The following is a 17,659-nucleotide window of genomic DNA, read 5'->3' as shown; positions in this document are numbered from 1 at the left end:
TAATCTAAGTTCATGAGTTCAGATCTGCTGGCCTGGAGCTCATTTCCTCCCCATTTCTGTTGCATAACCAAGGAGCTGGCTCAGCAGGTCTGAGTGACCTCAAGGAAGGGGCAGGCTGAGACCAGCCTCTGAGCACCAGAGGCTCCTGGTCCACAAGGCCATTTCCTTCACCAAGGGCCTCCCTAGCCCCTGCCTTTATGAAGCACCGGGTTTTCTACAGGACTGTGCCCCAAGTTGTGGGATAATGTAGAATTTTGGGGGGTTGTAGACATGCTACTAGTTCTGTTTCTAAATTTTTCCCCTGAAAATAAAACCCATTTACTGGCCCTAGTGGGATGAGCCCTGACCCTTCTGTAAAACACTTTGCAGACATTTATTAAATTCCATCTCAATCTAAATCATTATTTAACCATATCTGTATTTTTCAAGACTCATTGGCAGGGGGGTGTCAACCCCGTGGCTGAGTGGTTAAGTTTGTGCACTCTGCTTCGGCAGCCCAGGGTTCACCGGTTTGGATCCTGGGCCCAGACCTATGTACCATTCATTAAGCCATGGGGTGGTAGCATCCCACATAGAAGAACTAGAATGACTTTCAACTAGGAAATAGAACTATGTACTGGGGCTTTGGGGAGAAAAAAAAGAGAGATGGCAACAGATGTTAACTCAGGGCCAATCTTCCTCTCAAAAAAAAAAAAACAAAAAAACACCAAAAACCAAAAAGACTTCATTGATAGCTTCAGACCTTATAAACTGACTTAATTATACTACTACCAAATAGAAACTTTACAAATCCACAAACATTAACTTTATTAGAAAGATATGTCAAATGTCTCCTGGAAGGAGGGCTATTTTTTAACCAGATTTATTCCATCTGCTTACCACACCTGCTAGAAATTTTTCCATTTAAAAAAGCTTTAGTGGGGCCAGCCTGGTGGTGCAGTGGTTAAGTTCGCATGCTCCACTTTGGCGGCCTGGGGTTCGCCAGTTCAGGTCCCAGGTGCAGACCTACGCTCAGCTCATCAAGCCATGCTGTGGCAGGCGTCCCACATATAAAGTAGAGGAAGATGGGCACAGATGTTAGCTCAGGGCCAATCTTCCTCAGCAAAAAAAGGAGGATTGGTGGTGGATGTTAGCTCAGGGCTAATATTCCTCAAAAAAATAAATAAATGAGATAAAATTTTAAAAAATCTTTAGAAATAGAATTCATATAATTTTAATGGAACTATCCAAAGTAAATTCAATTATGAAAATATTAGTATAGTCATAGCTTTAAAAATATTACACAATAGAAATAAAAAAGTGACAAGATTGAAATTTTACGTTTTAAAAGAAAACTCAGTTCAATATGATCACATTAATAAAACATATTCATGTTCAATTCTTGCATTTTAAGTATTAACCTTAAATAAGGAGCCAGTGAGTTATTTTTCTATAATAAAGTTTTAAGCATATTTTTGTTTTTAAGCAAATTAAGCATATTAAGCATTACCACTAAGCTTCATATCAACACTTTGATGTATAATAACACATAAGAATAACTTACTGCTTTTAATTTCACTAACATTCTCTTGTAAGTTTTATTACCACAAAAAGATTTATTCTAGAAAAATACCTTGGCTATATTTATAAAGCCTATATTAGGCTCATTCTTTAAAAAATAAAATCACTTTTGGGGACCGGCCCCCTGGCCGTGTGGTTAAGTTCACACGCTCTGCTTCAGGGGCCCAGGGTTTCACCAGTTCGAATCCTGGGCGCGGATGTGGCACCACTCATCAGGACACGCTGAGGAGGCATCCCACATGCCACAACTAGAAGGACTCACAACTAAAAGTGCACAACTGTGTACCGGGGGGCTTTGGGGAGAAAAAGGAAAAATGTTTTTAAAAATCTTAAAAAAAATGGGCTGGCTCCGTGGCTGAGTGGTTAAGTTCGCGCGCTCCGCTGTGGCGGCCCAGGGTTTGGATCCTGGGCGCGGACATGGCACCGCTCGTCAGGCCACGTTGAGGCGGCGACCCACATCCCACAACTAGAAGGACGTGCAACTAAGATACACAACTATGTACAGGGGGGATTTGGGGAGATAAAGCAGGAAAAAAAAAAAGATTGGCAACAGTTGTTAGCCCAGGTGCCAATCTTTAAAAAATAAATAAATAAAATCACTTTTGATCAATTATAATGCAGTAGTGCCTGCAGATTACCAGAGAATTCAGAAACAAAGTTATCAAAGATAAGATTAAAACAGTTCATCATGTCAAAGCCAAAAAGCGTATGGCAGGATTCCTATTTCTTAGAATAAAAGAGCAGTCAGCATAATGCTGAGTTTTCTTTAAAGTCATGCAAGATGCCAATGGGGGAAATGGAGAAGTGAGATTTGTGTTGGTGCCCTGTTCTGCAGATGTTTTAACTGAGAAAACTTTTAGTAAAGATCTTGCATAGCACAGTGTGTCAACGTTTCTGGCCCCCAGTCTATGCTTAGCCTGAAGGGTCATGCGGTTTACTCTGCCAAACTTCAAATCAAGCAGATCTGCAACTGTAAATACAACATGTCACAGACCTCACGGACATTATTCTCCTTCATGACGTGTCTTGTAATATATCGAATAGAATCAAGCGCAGCTTCCAATGTGTTTCTAGAAGATTTTGGTCCACTACCACACTCAGTTTCCTCTTTCTGAGTCAAGTACCTATCTACATGACTTCTCATGCAAAGCAATTTTGGAAGCTTCTGAAGAAATATCTTGCGGACCCAAGGTGCCATAGCATTATGTGTTGAGGAAGAACGATGATGAAGGTTGATAGCAAAGACAGTCACCATAATTGATAGTGTCACAAAAATCATGGTAAACACCAGATACTCTCCAATCAGAGGTATTACTTTTGAAGATGAGGGTATGATCTCTTCAATAACCAGAAGGAAGACAGTCAAAGAAACAAGTACTGAGGTGCAGAGAGAAATCTTTTCACCTTCATTTGAAGGAAGATAGAAGACAAGTACGGTTAAAAATGAGAGCCCAATACAGGGTATAATAAGGAACAAGGTATAAAAGAGAGGCAGACGCTTAATTACAAATGAGTACATGATGTAAGGATACCAGCAACAGCTGTCAGTTCTGTTTCCTTTGCTTCCCGTTGCACTCACAATTTCCCATTCTCCATTATCAAAAAAATCTCTCTTGTCTACATCTTGGTCCTCTAAAATTATATCAACCTGTGATCCATCGTAAGTCCAAGAACCAAATTTCATAGAACAGTTTTGGAGATCAAAGGGGAAAAACGTGACATCTATGGTGCAGGAACTTTTGTAGTTTGCCGGAGGAGTCCAGGTGACAGTGCCATCATACCTGACGACCGTTTTCGTACTGGCCCCTTCAAAACGTCCATCTGCACTGAAATACACACACGCACAAGAACAGTGCAGAGATTAAACAACCAAAGCATGCATTTTACAAGCCTAATATAAAAGAAATCCCATAACTGATAGCATGAAATAATTTTTAAACTGTTACCTTGAGATATACCTGCTACTCGCAGGGGACTCTGCTTTAAGGACATCTTCCTTAAATGTGTATCTAACTCTACTAGAACTGAATGCCTTCTTCCACATCTATGCCAGGACTGACAGATCTGTATTTCACAGAGTCCTGAGATTTTAGTGGTTAAAAAGATTTCACTCACACACAAAATATAATTAGGCTATTTATACAATGGACATGCACAGAGCCAGACCGGAATCCATATTCCTAGACTCCCCGCACACTGCTCTTCCCCCTCCATCACAAACACTGGATGCTTGCTACACAGACAGGAAAAGAACAAAAACACCGAGCTGGGCACGGCCCTGAAAAACGGCCATGCCTCTCAAGCTCTGCCACCAAGTGAACTCAGCTACTGGAGTAGTCTAGCAGGAAGCTGTACAACCAATATAAGAATCTTTGAAATACTGTTCTTCATCTTAAAATTCATGTGACTTTTGCACACTACCCTGTAAAATATCCATGTTCACTATAAAAATGTTTTCAATGACTTAGAGTAAAATGATGCTCCAGAAAGCTGCTTACAGCTTTGTTCACTCCTTATATATTGAGAAGCATGGAGGTGATGGTTTTAAAAAATTAAAGATATTTTTGCTTAGCATTTGCTCTGTTCTCATGCCAAATACCTTCTTGCAAATAAGACAATGTGCTTTATAGCAAGCACAAATTCCCAGATTTGCCCTGGAATGGTCCTATAAAAAAAATGAAATTGGTGTCCAGAATTATCCTTTCCTCCAAGTTAAAAACCATCCTTGAAATACACTTAAGTAGAATGCCTATAAATATGACTTAATAATTAACCCAATGTTGCTCTTTGTGGGAAAATTATGACCCAGTACTTAAGCCAAATTAGAAGGATACATAAAGTATGACCTCAACTATTTAAAAAACACACCAAAAAATGTGGAGTGCAGTCTGCCAAATATGTAGTTTAGTAAGTAAGAAGGCAAATGGGGATGTCAGGCTGCCTTTGTGGGTACCACGACCCTACCACATGCGAGCTGTGTGATCTTAGACAAAGTATAAGCGCCCTCGGCCTCTGCTTCCCCATCTGTGAAATAGATGTAATTGTACCTCACTCACAAGGTTACTGTGAGAATTGAATGAAGAAAGCACATAAGGCACTGAGCAAATTGCCAGGCACAGAGTAAGTTCACTACTTGTGTAAGCTAACAACAGTGGTTGCCTCTGTGATGGGAGAATGGGACTGATTATCGGTGAGCCTGCCCCTACTTCCTTACACCTTTCTGGACTTTCCAAACGTTTTACAAATTTCAGAAATCAAAGAAGACTTGTATGATCAGAAAACAATATATCAAAAAAGGAGAGGATCCACAGAACCTACTTGTAGGTTCATGAAACCAAAGAACGTAAGATCAAGTCATTTGACTTTATAGCTAAACAGTTTTCAAAAGGAAGAAAATATTACAAGTGCCTAATAGTGATGCAAGTGTTTTCTTTTGAAAACATAAAATGGTATTTTGAGTATAACTTACTTATCAAACAAAACAATGTCTGGGGTCCAGAGAGAGTCTGAAGGGACACGTATAATTTTTATTCCACCATAGTCATCAGGGTTCCATCTTAATTTCACATCTATCCATTCCTTTAAAACAAAGAAAACTGTCTCAATTTCAATAAAATTAATAGTCAAAAATAGTGACAACTATATTCTTTTTGCCAAACCCACAAATGTTTTAGACATGAAATCATCTCTACTCCCAATAGAGAAGACTCACCTGCATGTCTTCCTGTCTTCCTTTTGGTTACTGGAGCATAACGCTGTCCCCTCATGCAGTGGCCTTAGCCATGGGCCTCATGAGACACAGGTGAGGACCAGAGCTGGGTATGTTTGTGGCTCTGCTCAACACCTCTTCTCCCACCAACTGACCTTGCCCAGGAATTGCAGCCATGGGCATCTAAGGCCAGGTTCAAGGGAAACATTCTCTTTTCTAGCTGTGTTGTCACTGATTGGCTGGGCCAGTCCATGCAAAGAGCAGTTGGCTTTATTACACATTCCACATATTTGAACAGTGCCCAACCTCCATACAGTAACAATTCTGTGCTCATGTCAACTGAAGACTTGCACCCCAAGAAAAGCATACATGCCTTTTACGAGTTTGGGGTTAGGGAACTGGAAGTAGGTATTAAAAATTAGGGAAAATGAAGAAAGAAAAACAAAGGGAAGCATTCAACAGCAGTTGAGGACATATGCAAGATGGCCCAGAAAAAAACCCCAGAAGTCCTTTATATATAAGGGACTATATACATAAAAATAATTCATTACATTCTTGCATGTTCTCATCTCACTCAGAGTAAAAGTCAAAATCCTTAGAGTAGCCTAGGAGCTGCTACTCATAACCTACGCTAGGAGCCTCCTGTTCCATCTTTGACCTCATCTCCTACACCCCTCCCCATGGCTCACTCACTTCTAGCCACACTGGCCTCCTAGCTGCTCCATAAACACATTAGGCACACTCCAGCCTCAGGTCCTTTGCACTTGCGGATCCCTCTGCCTGGAACACTCCTCCCGCAGATATTCACATGGCTTGCTTCTTCTCCTTCAAGTCTTTGTTCAAACATTATATTCTCAGTGACACTTTCCCTGACCATCCTATTTAAAATACAGTCCCCAACACTCCCTTTCTGCTTCCCCAACGTATTTTCTCCAAGCCGATCACCTTCTAAGGTGCAACACAACTTCCTCGTTTATTCCCCCCACCAACAGAATGAAGTTCTTTGAGAGCAGGGACGTTCCTCTGTTTTGTTCACTGCAGTTTCCCTGGTGCCCAGCACTGTGCCTGGCACATAGCAGGCACTGAAATAATATTAACTGAATGAACACAGGAACTCTATCTACCTCATCTTTCTGCATCCTGCCAATCCACCAAGACCACATACTCATGTCTCTTTGTGCTACAAACCCTTTACTAACAGTGGTGCCAGTCAACAGTTGGGTGGCCCTTTGAATTTTATGCATACCTGTTTCAACCAGACATTTGTTGTCATTAACTGATTTTTCTCATCCTATAAGATAAAAATATAAATAAAGTTCATTATTTCAATTAAAGAAACAATAATTCTTAAAGAATTTTCTCATTTTTATATAAACACTCCTCTCCATATAGTACCTACAGTCTGTTCATCAATCCAGTTGTCTAGAAAAGAAGGATCTCTTTTCCAGCCTAATTTCACATTATTCCTTTTAACATACTATGTATTTCAGATAACCTGCCCTAAGTACACCATTGGCATTTTTAGATTTAACATTCAGTCTCAACTACTGTATTTCCTCAAATCTAAGATGCAATCTAAGAAATAAGCACAGAATTATTTTACACACTTAGTACTAAGAAAGAAAGAAAAAGGCTGATAATGAATTCCAAACTGCTATTCATTACAAGACACATTTTGATTTCAGAAGTGCTAAAATATGGAAAAATGTGCATCTTACAACCAGTGAGACACAGTGTTTCTGTGCATTCCTGAGGGGCTGTAACTTGTAATCATTTGCCTCTGCTGAGGCACAAATTTGAATCTCTGTGGAGCTGCTATGAAGAAAAAAACATTGAGGTCACAGCCTTGAATGGCAATTTCATACAACTTTTATATCTTACTTTTCTACAGAACCAGGGTTCCTGGGTACCTTCCACTTACACTTTCCTGCTGACACATCTTTGCTTATGCCAGTCCTTCACTGAATTTTCAAGCCTGATTAAAGTGACATCTCTTCCATTAAGTTTTACTGAAATATCATGGAGCCCACTGAACCAGTATAAGATCACCATGATCACCAACCACAAATGGACTATGTGTAGAATACAGTGCTCAGCACGGGGACCCAAAGAAGTATGAGGCAATCCCTACAGTTGGGGAGAAGACAGGGGTGTAAACAGCTTAGGTGACTGGAGGGTCCCCATTCCCTATCTTTCCCAACAACAGGTGAATGACCCAGGAGAAAGGAGGAGGCCAGAGAAGGCACATCCCTAGGGACAAAGGCAGCTGTTAGGTCCCTACAGGAGGAGAATGAGTCCTAAGAAATAGAGTGTGGCCATCCCTCTTACGCTGTGGTTCCAAAGAGCAATTTTCCTCGATTAAAACACTAGAGCTGGAAAGGACCTAGAGATTTTATTTACTGCAATCTTTTCTTTCTGCAAATATGGAAACTGGCCCAGTGAGGCGACTTGCCTAAAATCACACCACTGATTAGTGGTAGAACTGATTCTAGCACTCAAAACTCCTAAATTTAAACCCTACCTCACCAGCTCTACCAGCACCCCTAAGTTACATATCATCCAGAATAAGTGCTGATCCTGCATCAGGATATGCCTAGGCAAAAGTTCCAAACAGAGGCATTAACAATTAGGAAAGTTCTGGTAAATGTATTACCTATGATGCTGTACAACAGTGGGCCATCTTTGAGAATCTACTGAAAATTATAGACATTTCCCCCCAAAAATGTAAACACACATAGATTTTGCTCTATGGGCTAGGACCCAGTCAATATTTAGTATTTTCAACAGTAGCATAGATAAAAGAATAATCCATAAGTTCACAACTGGCCCCAAAGATGTGGGAGTTAGCCATTACCTTAGGGATACAACCTAATTTAAGCTAACCTCAAGTATCTCCCAAGCATCTATAATGTGCTCAGCACAATGGAGGATGCAAAAAAAACCAAATCAAGTAAGACAAACATAGGACGACACCCAGGAGGAAAGCACAAATAAATGGAGAAATGTTAACTACACATAAGTATAGCAGAAAAGTTTTGGGGTAATAGTTTCTTTTTTAACCACACCATAAAAATAAAATCAAAACAAACCCACACAGATTAAAAAAGAGAGAGCAAGAACACATAAGAAATAAGGTAGGAATCTCAGGAAACTTCAAGGAAGAGCTACTAAACACAAGTACAAGGTTTTTAATTAAAAGGAACATAAAACAGCTTAGAAGCAATCCAGCCCACTGTCCAGGGCCTGTGGCCCTCATCTTCCTTTACTCCAGTCCTCTTCCCCTCTTGTAGTCACTGACACTACATTTTCTTGGGTCTTCTCTCAAGAAGCAACCCTTCCACAACTTCTCTGCTTGGCTAACCCTTGCTTCTACCACCTTCTATGAATGTTTGTCAACGATCAGACTCCTGCTCTCCCTGCTTGCTTTAAAAATTCATCAAACCTGGGGCTGGCCCCGTGGCCGAGTGGTTAAGTTCGCGCGCTCCGCTGCAGGCGGCCCAGTGTTTCGTTGGTTCGAATCCTGGGCGCGGACATGGGGCTGCTCATCCGACCACGCTGAGGCAGCGTCCCACATGCCACAACTAGAAGAACCCACAACGAAGAATACACAACTATGTACCGGGGGGCTTTGGGGAGAAAAAGGAAAATAAAATCTTAAAAAAAAAAAAAAAAAAAAATTCATCAAACCAAAGTTTTCAACAATCACTCCTGGGCCAGCAATTCCAAACTGACATCCTTAGCCTCATCTCTCACTGTGGAACCAGTCTTGGGGGCCTCATGAACATTTTCTTTTGAATGTACCACAACCACCTCATATCAAAATCAAACTCATCATCTTCTCTGCCCCATTCCCATAACAACTAATTTTATCTTTCAAATTTGTTACTATTCTAATCACCTAGGCTTCAAAATTAGACGTTCCCTCTATATTCAGTGTCAAGCCCTGTTCTTTCTTCTACGTGGTCTTCTAACTTGCCTTTCAAGTTTCTAATCTCTCTTATATTTCTCAAAACCATGTATTTAACTGTCTTATTGATCTTCCTAAAGTACTGCTTTTACCATGTCTGTTGCCTATCAGATCTCTCATTCAGCATTTACCATGTGCCACACACCGTGCTAGGCTCCAGGATAGACACAAGGAATAAAGCTCACCCTGCTTTGAGGATGCCATGTCAGCACATGAGTGCCAGTCAGTGTAATGGGCTCTATATTAAAGTGCGAAGGGCTGTTGGAACAGAGGAGAGACTGCCCTAGGAAGTCTGGATTTCACAAAGAGTCTGATAAATGAATTTGGCCTTGAAGGATAAATGGCTGTGCTGAGAAGGGAAATTTTCCAAACAGAAATGGCAGGCACAAAGGCACAGTGGCATGCAGGGATCTCTCCTCGCCTCGTCCTTCCAGTCAGATCATTCCTATGTAGTGGGGCTCCCAACACCAACCTTTGATCTAAACAGTTGAGCCACCAGGCTCGGTATCACTCCTATAGCTATGATTATACTGTTCCTGGTTATTAAAATACTCTCTTCTCCGCATGTCAAATCCTACACTTACTACAAGGCCAGCTCAAGTGCCACCTCCTCTCCTGCCTTCTTTGCTCATCTCAGTCATCAAGATTTGAATTCCCAGATCTTTGTGGCATCACAAATTAGTACTGCAGTATCCTATAGTTACTCCATTTATATGCTGATAGTCCCAATTAGAAAGAAAGGTCTTTGAGAGCAAGTCCTACCTACCTACCTACTTCCCTAGTTTTATTTATATTTAAAATCTCCCCAAATTGCCCAGCAAAGGGTCAAGTACACAGTCCATATTCATTGATCTTTCTGGAAGCAATTAGGTGGCACATATCAACAGACTTTAAAAAACGTATGTCCTTTGTTCACTAACTGCCTTTCTTAAGGAAAGGCGAAATTCAGACATTTGTGTACAAATACATTCATCATCATCATGTATAATAAGAAAAATGGGAACCAGCTTCTGCCAACAAATAGGACAATGTTTAAATTATAAATGGAATATCATATAACCATTAAAATTATACTTGAAGATTGTATAACATAGGAAAATGTTCACATGTAACAACAGGGAAAAAAATAATCAAAATTATATCTAAAAAATACCCCAATTTTGTAACATACTCACAAAGAAAAAACTAGCAAGAAATACAACAAAATGTTACCATTGGTCATCTCTACATGGTAGAATTATAGTCAATTTTTATTTTATTTTCTTACTTGTATTTTTTTGAACTTTTCAAACTCTCTACAAAAAGCATGCATTGCTTCTCTAATCAGAAAACAAAGGCCCACCTATAACATTATTTAAAAATACACATACACACATACTTGTTGACTCTTCTGGGAACACAGCAGGGAAATAATTGATTGACATGATCAGAACAAGAAGAAACTAGTTTAAAAAGTAGTGTGAACTTTTTAGTTTAAACAGAAAGAATCTATTGACAATAAGAACAAGTTATCAAGGGAATTTATACTCCCTGGTGAATGTCACATGAAAAAACCTCTGAAATGTTTTTAGTGTAATACTGAGTCAATGATCTGTTGAGATATTTTTGGCCCCAAGAATCTACAACTCTACTCTTGGACTTTTTCTCTTAACATTTTTGACTTTTAGATTGTAATTTTTTTAACATATTAAGGGAGAAACTTCCATATAAAATGTTTAATATCTTTGAATTTACTAAAAAATAGACCTATTACAATTACCAAATGAGATAAAATGATTTCTAAAGTATACGTTATATAAACACAGTGTATTCTTATGTCTGTGGTATAACAATTATTTTTCCCTGGTGAGTTCCTTGAGGAAAAGGACTGTGTCTCATTCACCTTTGTAATCTTTGGTACCTAACATAGTGCCTGGGCACACATGTTCTGATAAATCCGTGTGAAATTGAGTATGTAATGATATGCACACCTACCACATCCACTAATTGAGATATTGCAAGGCCAAACTTTATTTTTATTTTGTCATTCAGGTGTTCCACAGGACGAACCCATCTTTCGTAGTCTTGAAATAAATTCTTAAACAAACTATCTTCATGTTTTGCAACAAAGGATGGTTCAGCTAATCCTGTATAACAAATTTTTAAAAGTTAGTGTATTAGCTTCTCTCCCACCAAATACATTTACTTTTTAAAAAGTTCAGCATTATTAATGAACCAAAGTATTATTTAGGCTATTATTAATGGAGTTTCAAAAATGAAATATTAATACAGATGTTTGTGATCAATAACGGACCCTCTGGTTCAGATACACTTCTTAGTTGAATCAGATTACTCACATGGAAATATGCTGAGTTCTTAAGAAGCACTCAGTATTTAATAGAGAGTAATTTAAAAATCTAAGTAACAAAAGCTTTTAAATTACCAGGGCTATGGGAGTTGCTTGTCATAAAATTCCAAACCTAGAAAACAGACATATTGAAGTAAAATTTATTTGTCAACTAAAGTGTAAAATAAACATGCTTTAATTTACATGATTTTAATATACCAATATATAAATGTTGAATAAATTATTCAGATTTGTCATACCTTTGTTTGCTATACATTTGTATAAAAGTAACTTACAGCCTAAGACTAAAAAAAAAGACACAATTTTAAAAGTTCCAGATGCCATAGCCCAACATTGGTTAAGATTTATGGATCACAGTTATGCTTATACTTCTACTGAGCTTAAATAAGTCTCTCTGAAGAAATGAGAGTCTTCAGTATCGTATGGACTGGAGTCTCTGTTAAAGAAATGTGAAATGTGTGGAACTCAAGCACGACACTTACTTAAGACCCATGAATTTACAAAGAAAAAACATTTATTTAAAACAAATGTCACTGGCTTATTTATCATAAAATATACGCTGAGGGATGTGTAGTACTAGCAATGGTCCTTCTCTAATCTAAAAGAAATGGTCTCACAGAAAATTAGCACTTTCACAAAATCTTCTCTTTTTATTATGATAGACCATGTTTTCTACATGGAGCTATTAAAGAGTATCTGATTAGCTAAAGGAAATCCATTCCCTGATTTTCTTTCACTGTCTATTTCTTCATTAATAGAGCAGCTTATTCCTCAAGAGTTTATGTCTTGCTTTCCTGGGCAATTTAAGATACTTGATTTAATCCATAAATACCACAGAGTTTGTGCCATGCCTCCCATAAAATCTCCTTATGCTGAAATGTATAGCATTGGAGATATTTCAATTCAATTAGAATATTATACACTGGAAATTTCTTGTATTAATGTTTAAAAGCCATTAATTTTAGATCTTCAAGTTAAAATAGCATTATTGAACCATTTCTCCTCTTCTAATCCTATTTAAAAACTGTACAGTCTCTGAATACCAAAAGTTTAAGGTTGTTTAAAAGATAAAGATAACAAATAAAATGTTGTTGGTTTTTTTCAGGAAGATTAGCTCTGAGCTAACATCCACTGCCAGTCCTCCTTTTTTTTTTTTTTTTTTTTGGCTGAGGAAGATTGGCCCTGAGCTAACATCCACACCCATCTTCCTCTATTTTATATGTGAGAGACCTGCCACAACTTGGCTTGATAAGCGGTATGTAGGTCTGCACCCAGGATCCGAACCAGTGAACTCTGGGCTGCCAAAGCCAAGCACATATACTTAACTTCTGCGCCACTGGGCCACCCCCACAAATAAAATATTTTTTAAATAGCATCTAAGGAAGTTTTGCCTTAGGGAAAAAAATACTAGATTGAATTGCCACCTCAAATTTTGTTTGAGAGAAAGTAGATAGAGTATAAATAAATAAGATGATAAATTAATCTCAACATTCTACCTAATGAGAACTCTTAAGATACTGCCAATAGAAGGAAGGAAATAATAAAAATCAGAGTGGAAATAAATGAAATAGAGGCTAAAAGGATAATAGAAAAGATCAATGAAACTAAGAGATGGTTCTTTGAAAAGATAAACAAAATTGACAAATCTTCAGTTAGACTCACTAAGAAAAAAAGAGAGAAGGCTCAAATAAATAAAATCAGAAGTGAAAGAGGAAAAATTACATGGATACCACAGAAATACAAAGGATCATAAGAGAATATTATGAAAGGCTATATGCCAACAAATTGGATAATCTAAAAGAAATGGATAAATTCTTAGAATTATACAACCTTTCCAAACTGAATAAAGAAGAAATAGAGAATCTGAATAGATCAATCACTAGTTAGGAGATCAAAACAGTAATCAAAAACCTCTCAAAAAAACAGAAGTCCAGGACCAGATGGCTTCCCCAGTGAAATCTACCAGACATTCAAAGAAGGTTTTATACCTAACCTTCTCAAACTCTTCCTTAAATTGAAGAGGAAGGGATGCTTCATAAACTCATTCTTTGACGCCAACATTATCCTGATACCAAAACCAGACAAGGGCAACACACGCACACAAAAACTACAGTCCCATATCGCTGATTAACATTGATGCAAAAATCCTCAACAAAATATTAGCAAATCTAATACAACAATACATTAAAAGGATCATACACCATCATCAAATGGGATTTATTCCGTGGATGCAGGGATGGTTCAACATCCACAAATCAATATGATACACCACATCAACAAAATGAAGAATAAAATCACAGGATCATCTCAATAGATGCAGAGAAAGCATTTGACAAGATTCAGCATCCATTTACGACAAGAACTCTGAATAAAATTGTTATAGAAGAAAAGTTTCTCAACATAATAAAGGCCACATATGACAAACCCACAGCTAACATCATATTCAACATAAAAAACTGAAAGCCATCCCTCTAATAACAGGAACAAGACAAGGATGCCATTCTCACCACTCTTATTTAATGTAGTATTGGAAGTCCTAGAGAGAAATTAGGCAAGAAAAAGAAATAGAAGGCATCCAAATTGGAAAGGAAGAAGTAAATCTGTCATTATTTGCAGATGACATGATTTTATATAAAGAAAACCCTAAAGAATCCACCAAAAAACTATTAGAAATAATAAATAAATACAGTAAAGTTGCAGGGCAAAAAATCGACATATAAGAATCAGTTGCATTTCTATACACTAACAATGAAATAGCAGCAAGAGAAATCAAGAATACAATCCTATTTACAATTTGCAACCTAGGAGTAAATTTAACCAAGGAGATGAAAGATCTGTACACTGAAAACTATAAGATATTGCTGAAAGAAATCAAAGAAGACACAAAGAAACGAAAAGATACTTCATGCTCCATGGATTGGAAGAATTAACGTAGTTAAAATGCCCATACTTTCCAAAGCAATCTACAGATTCAATGCAATCCCTATCAAAGTCTCAATGACATTTTTCCATCAAAATAGGAGAAAGAATCCTAAAATTTATATGGAACAACAAAAGATCCTGAATAGCCAAAGCAATCCTGAGAAAAAAGAACAAAGCTGGAGGTATCACACTCCCTGATTGCAAAATATACTACAAATCTATAGTAATCAAAACAGCCTGGTACTGGCAGGAAAAAAAAGACACACATCAATGGAACAGAATTGAGAGCACAGAAATAAACCCACATATTTATGGTCAGCTAATTTTCAACAAAGGAGCCAAGAACATACAATGGAGAAAGGAACGTCTCTTCACTAAACGGTGCTGAGAAAACTGGACAGCCACACACAAAAGAACAAAAGTAGATCACTATCTTACACCATGCACAAAAATTAACTCAAAATGGATTAAAGACTTGAACGTAAGACCTGAAATCATGAAACTCCTAGAAGAAAACATAGGCAATTAACAACTCTTTGACATTGGTCTTAATAGTAACTTTTTGAATATCATGTTTCCTCAGGCAAGGGAAACCAAAGAAAAAATAAACAAATGGGACTACCTCAAATTAAAAAGCTTCTGCACAGCAAAGCAAACCATCAACGAAATAAAAAGACAATCTAACAATTGGGAGAAGATATTTGCAAATCATATATCTGATAAGCGGTTATTATCCAAAATATATAAAGAACTCATACAAGTCCACAACAACAACAAAAAAAACCCAATTAAAAAATGGGCAGAGAATTTGAACAGATATCTTTCCTAAGAAGATATACAGATGGCTAAGAGGCACATGAAAAGATGTTCAACATTACTAATTATTAGGAAAACATAAATCAAAAGCACCATGAGATATCACTTCATGCCCATCCGAATGGCTATTATTAAAAAGACAAGAAATAACAAGCGTTGGAGAGGATGTGGCAAAAAGAGAACACTCGTACACTACTGGTGGGAATGTAAACTGGCGCAGCCACTATGGAAAACAGTATGGAGATTCCTCAAAAAACTAGAAACAGAAATACCATATGATCCAGCTATCCCACTACTGGGTATTTATCCAGAGAACATGAAAACACTAATTCAAAAAGATATATGCACCCCTATGTTCATTGTAGCATTATTTACAATAGCCAAGACTTGGAAACAACCTAAGTGCCCATCAACAGATGAATGGATAAAGAAGATGTGGTATATATATACAATGGACTACTACTCAGCCTTAAAAAAAAGATGAAATCTTGCCATTTGCGACAACATGAATAGACCTTAAGGGTATTATACCAAGCAAAATAAGTCAGACGGAGAGAGCCAAATACTGTATGATTTCACTTATAGGTGGAAGCTAGAACAACAATGAACAAACATAGATACAGACAAGAGATTGGTAGTTACCAGAGGGGAAAGAGGGGAGGGTGAAAGGGCTAAAAGGGCACATATGTATGTTGACAGATGGCAATTAGACTTTTGGTGGTGAACATGACATAGTCTATACAGATGTCAAAATATAATGATGTACATTTGAAGTTTATATAATGTTACAAATCTATGTTACCTCAATAAAAAAATAAATTTAAAAAATTCCAGTTTAATAAAGAAGCATGTATTGACAATGATTTAAAAAAAAAAAAAGATCCTGCCCTGTGAATATCTTCTTAGTACATCCAATACTAGAAATACCATTTTCTTAGCACAACTTTACAGAAACGGCAGGTGCAAATGTCAGTGCTATTTTAGTATAAAATCTTAATGGTGCACTCAAATTCTACTAAGAGCTCATGCTTTTTCAGCTGGTTCTAAATGTTTTAGGTTTATGCTGCTCATAAAAATCAGAATGTTAAAGGGGGGATGATCCATTGCACTCCCCTCACTTCACAAATGAGGAAATACGACCAGAAAGGCCAGTGCTACAGAGCTTGTTAATGGCAGAGCTCCAAAGGACACCCAGTGCTCCCCTCAGTCTCTTGCTCCCTAACATCTTCTATCTGTGACAACTTTCTAAAAGAGCTTAATCAGTGTCACACTCTCTGAGAGCTCTAGCCCACACTGATATTAGCTCATTCATTCATTTGACAAACGTTTATTGGACATGTGCCTTGTATCAGGCACTGTACCAAATGCTGGGAATACTCTGGTACACAGAGACAGCATCCATATTTATAGTCCAGTAGAAAGACTGACACAGTATACATGATACTATATATAAGCTACATCTTACAGAAACTGAATCAAACTAAAAAATAATTGTTTTAAAGTTGTTTTGAAGAGTTAATATTTGCTCATCCTACTCAAAATAAATACTTTAAAACAATTTCTTTGAACCTGGACTCCTTGGAATCCCAGGGCATTTATTTTTCATACTAGTTTTGACCGAGATTGTATAATATTTAACATATAATATATTGTTCTATGTTGTTTTCCAATTACGTCACATAAATCTTGGATCTCCAAAGAAACCAATGTCCTGGAAGGGAGAAATCATTTCTATACTTTGGCATTCTTATAGCACTAAGTACAATGCTGATTACAGTAGTTACTTAATATATTTTAGTTTTCCTTCCCTTTCTTGACTTAAAAAGAAGGAACTGGGAGAAAATATTTGCAAATCATATATCTGATAAGGGACTTGTATCTAGAATATACAAAGAACCACATTACAAGTCGATAATAAAAAGACCCAATAACCTAATCAATAACTGAATTTCAAAATGGGTAAGGGATCTGAATAGATATTTTTCCAAAGAAGAACAGCTAATAAGTACATGAAAAGATGTTCAACACCTTTAGCCATCAGGAAAATGCAAATCAAAACCACAATAAGATACCATTTCATACCCACTGAGATGGTTATAATCAAAAACACAGATAATAACAAGTGTTGGTAAGGATGTGGAGAAATTGGGACCCTCATACACTGCTGGCAGGAATGTAAAAAGGTGCAGTAGCTCTGGAAAATAGTTTGGCAATTCTTCAAAAAGTTAAAAATAGGGTTACCATAACCACAGTAATTCCACTCATAGGTAAATACCCAGGAGAAATGAAAACAGATGTCCACACAAAAACTTGTACATGAATGTTCATTGCAACATTA

General features: G+C 37.5%; 1 protein-coding gene across 8 annotated transcripts in view; it reads right to left on the bottom strand.

The window, feature by feature from the left end:
* Window positions 1–17,659, bottom strand: part of CHRNA5 (cholinergic receptor nicotinic alpha 5 subunit) — a 44,066-nt gene that overhangs the window by 2,484 nt on the left and 23,923 nt on the right. For 3 of the 8 annotated variants that reach the window (XM_070573484.1, XM_008533954.2, XM_070573503.1), the window contains exons 2-5: window positions 11,211–11,362; window positions 6,516–6,560; window positions 5,030–5,139; window positions 2,555–3,386 (exon numbers count right to left, since the gene is read on the bottom strand). In XM_070573484.1, coding sequence (XP_070429585.1) covers window positions 2,555–3,386; window positions 5,030–5,139; window positions 6,516–6,560; window positions 11,211–11,362 — 1,139 coding nt within the window. Of the gene's footprint in view, window positions 1–2,554; window positions 3,387–5,029; window positions 5,140–6,515; window positions 6,561–11,210; window positions 11,363–11,658; window positions 12,844–17,659 lie in introns of those variants that run through there. The other 5 variants (XM_070573514.1, XM_008533957.2, XM_008533956.2 and 2 more) reach the window with 5 other exon arrangements.

Source organism: Equus przewalskii, chromosome 1 (genome assembly GCF_037783145.1).
Source record: "Equus przewalskii isolate Varuska chromosome 1, EquPr2, whole genome shotgun sequence".
In the NCBI taxonomy this organism is placed as follows: Eukaryota; Metazoa; Chordata; class Mammalia; order Perissodactyla; family Equidae; genus Equus; species Equus przewalskii.
This window is presented reverse-complemented; position numbering and strand designations above follow the sequence as displayed.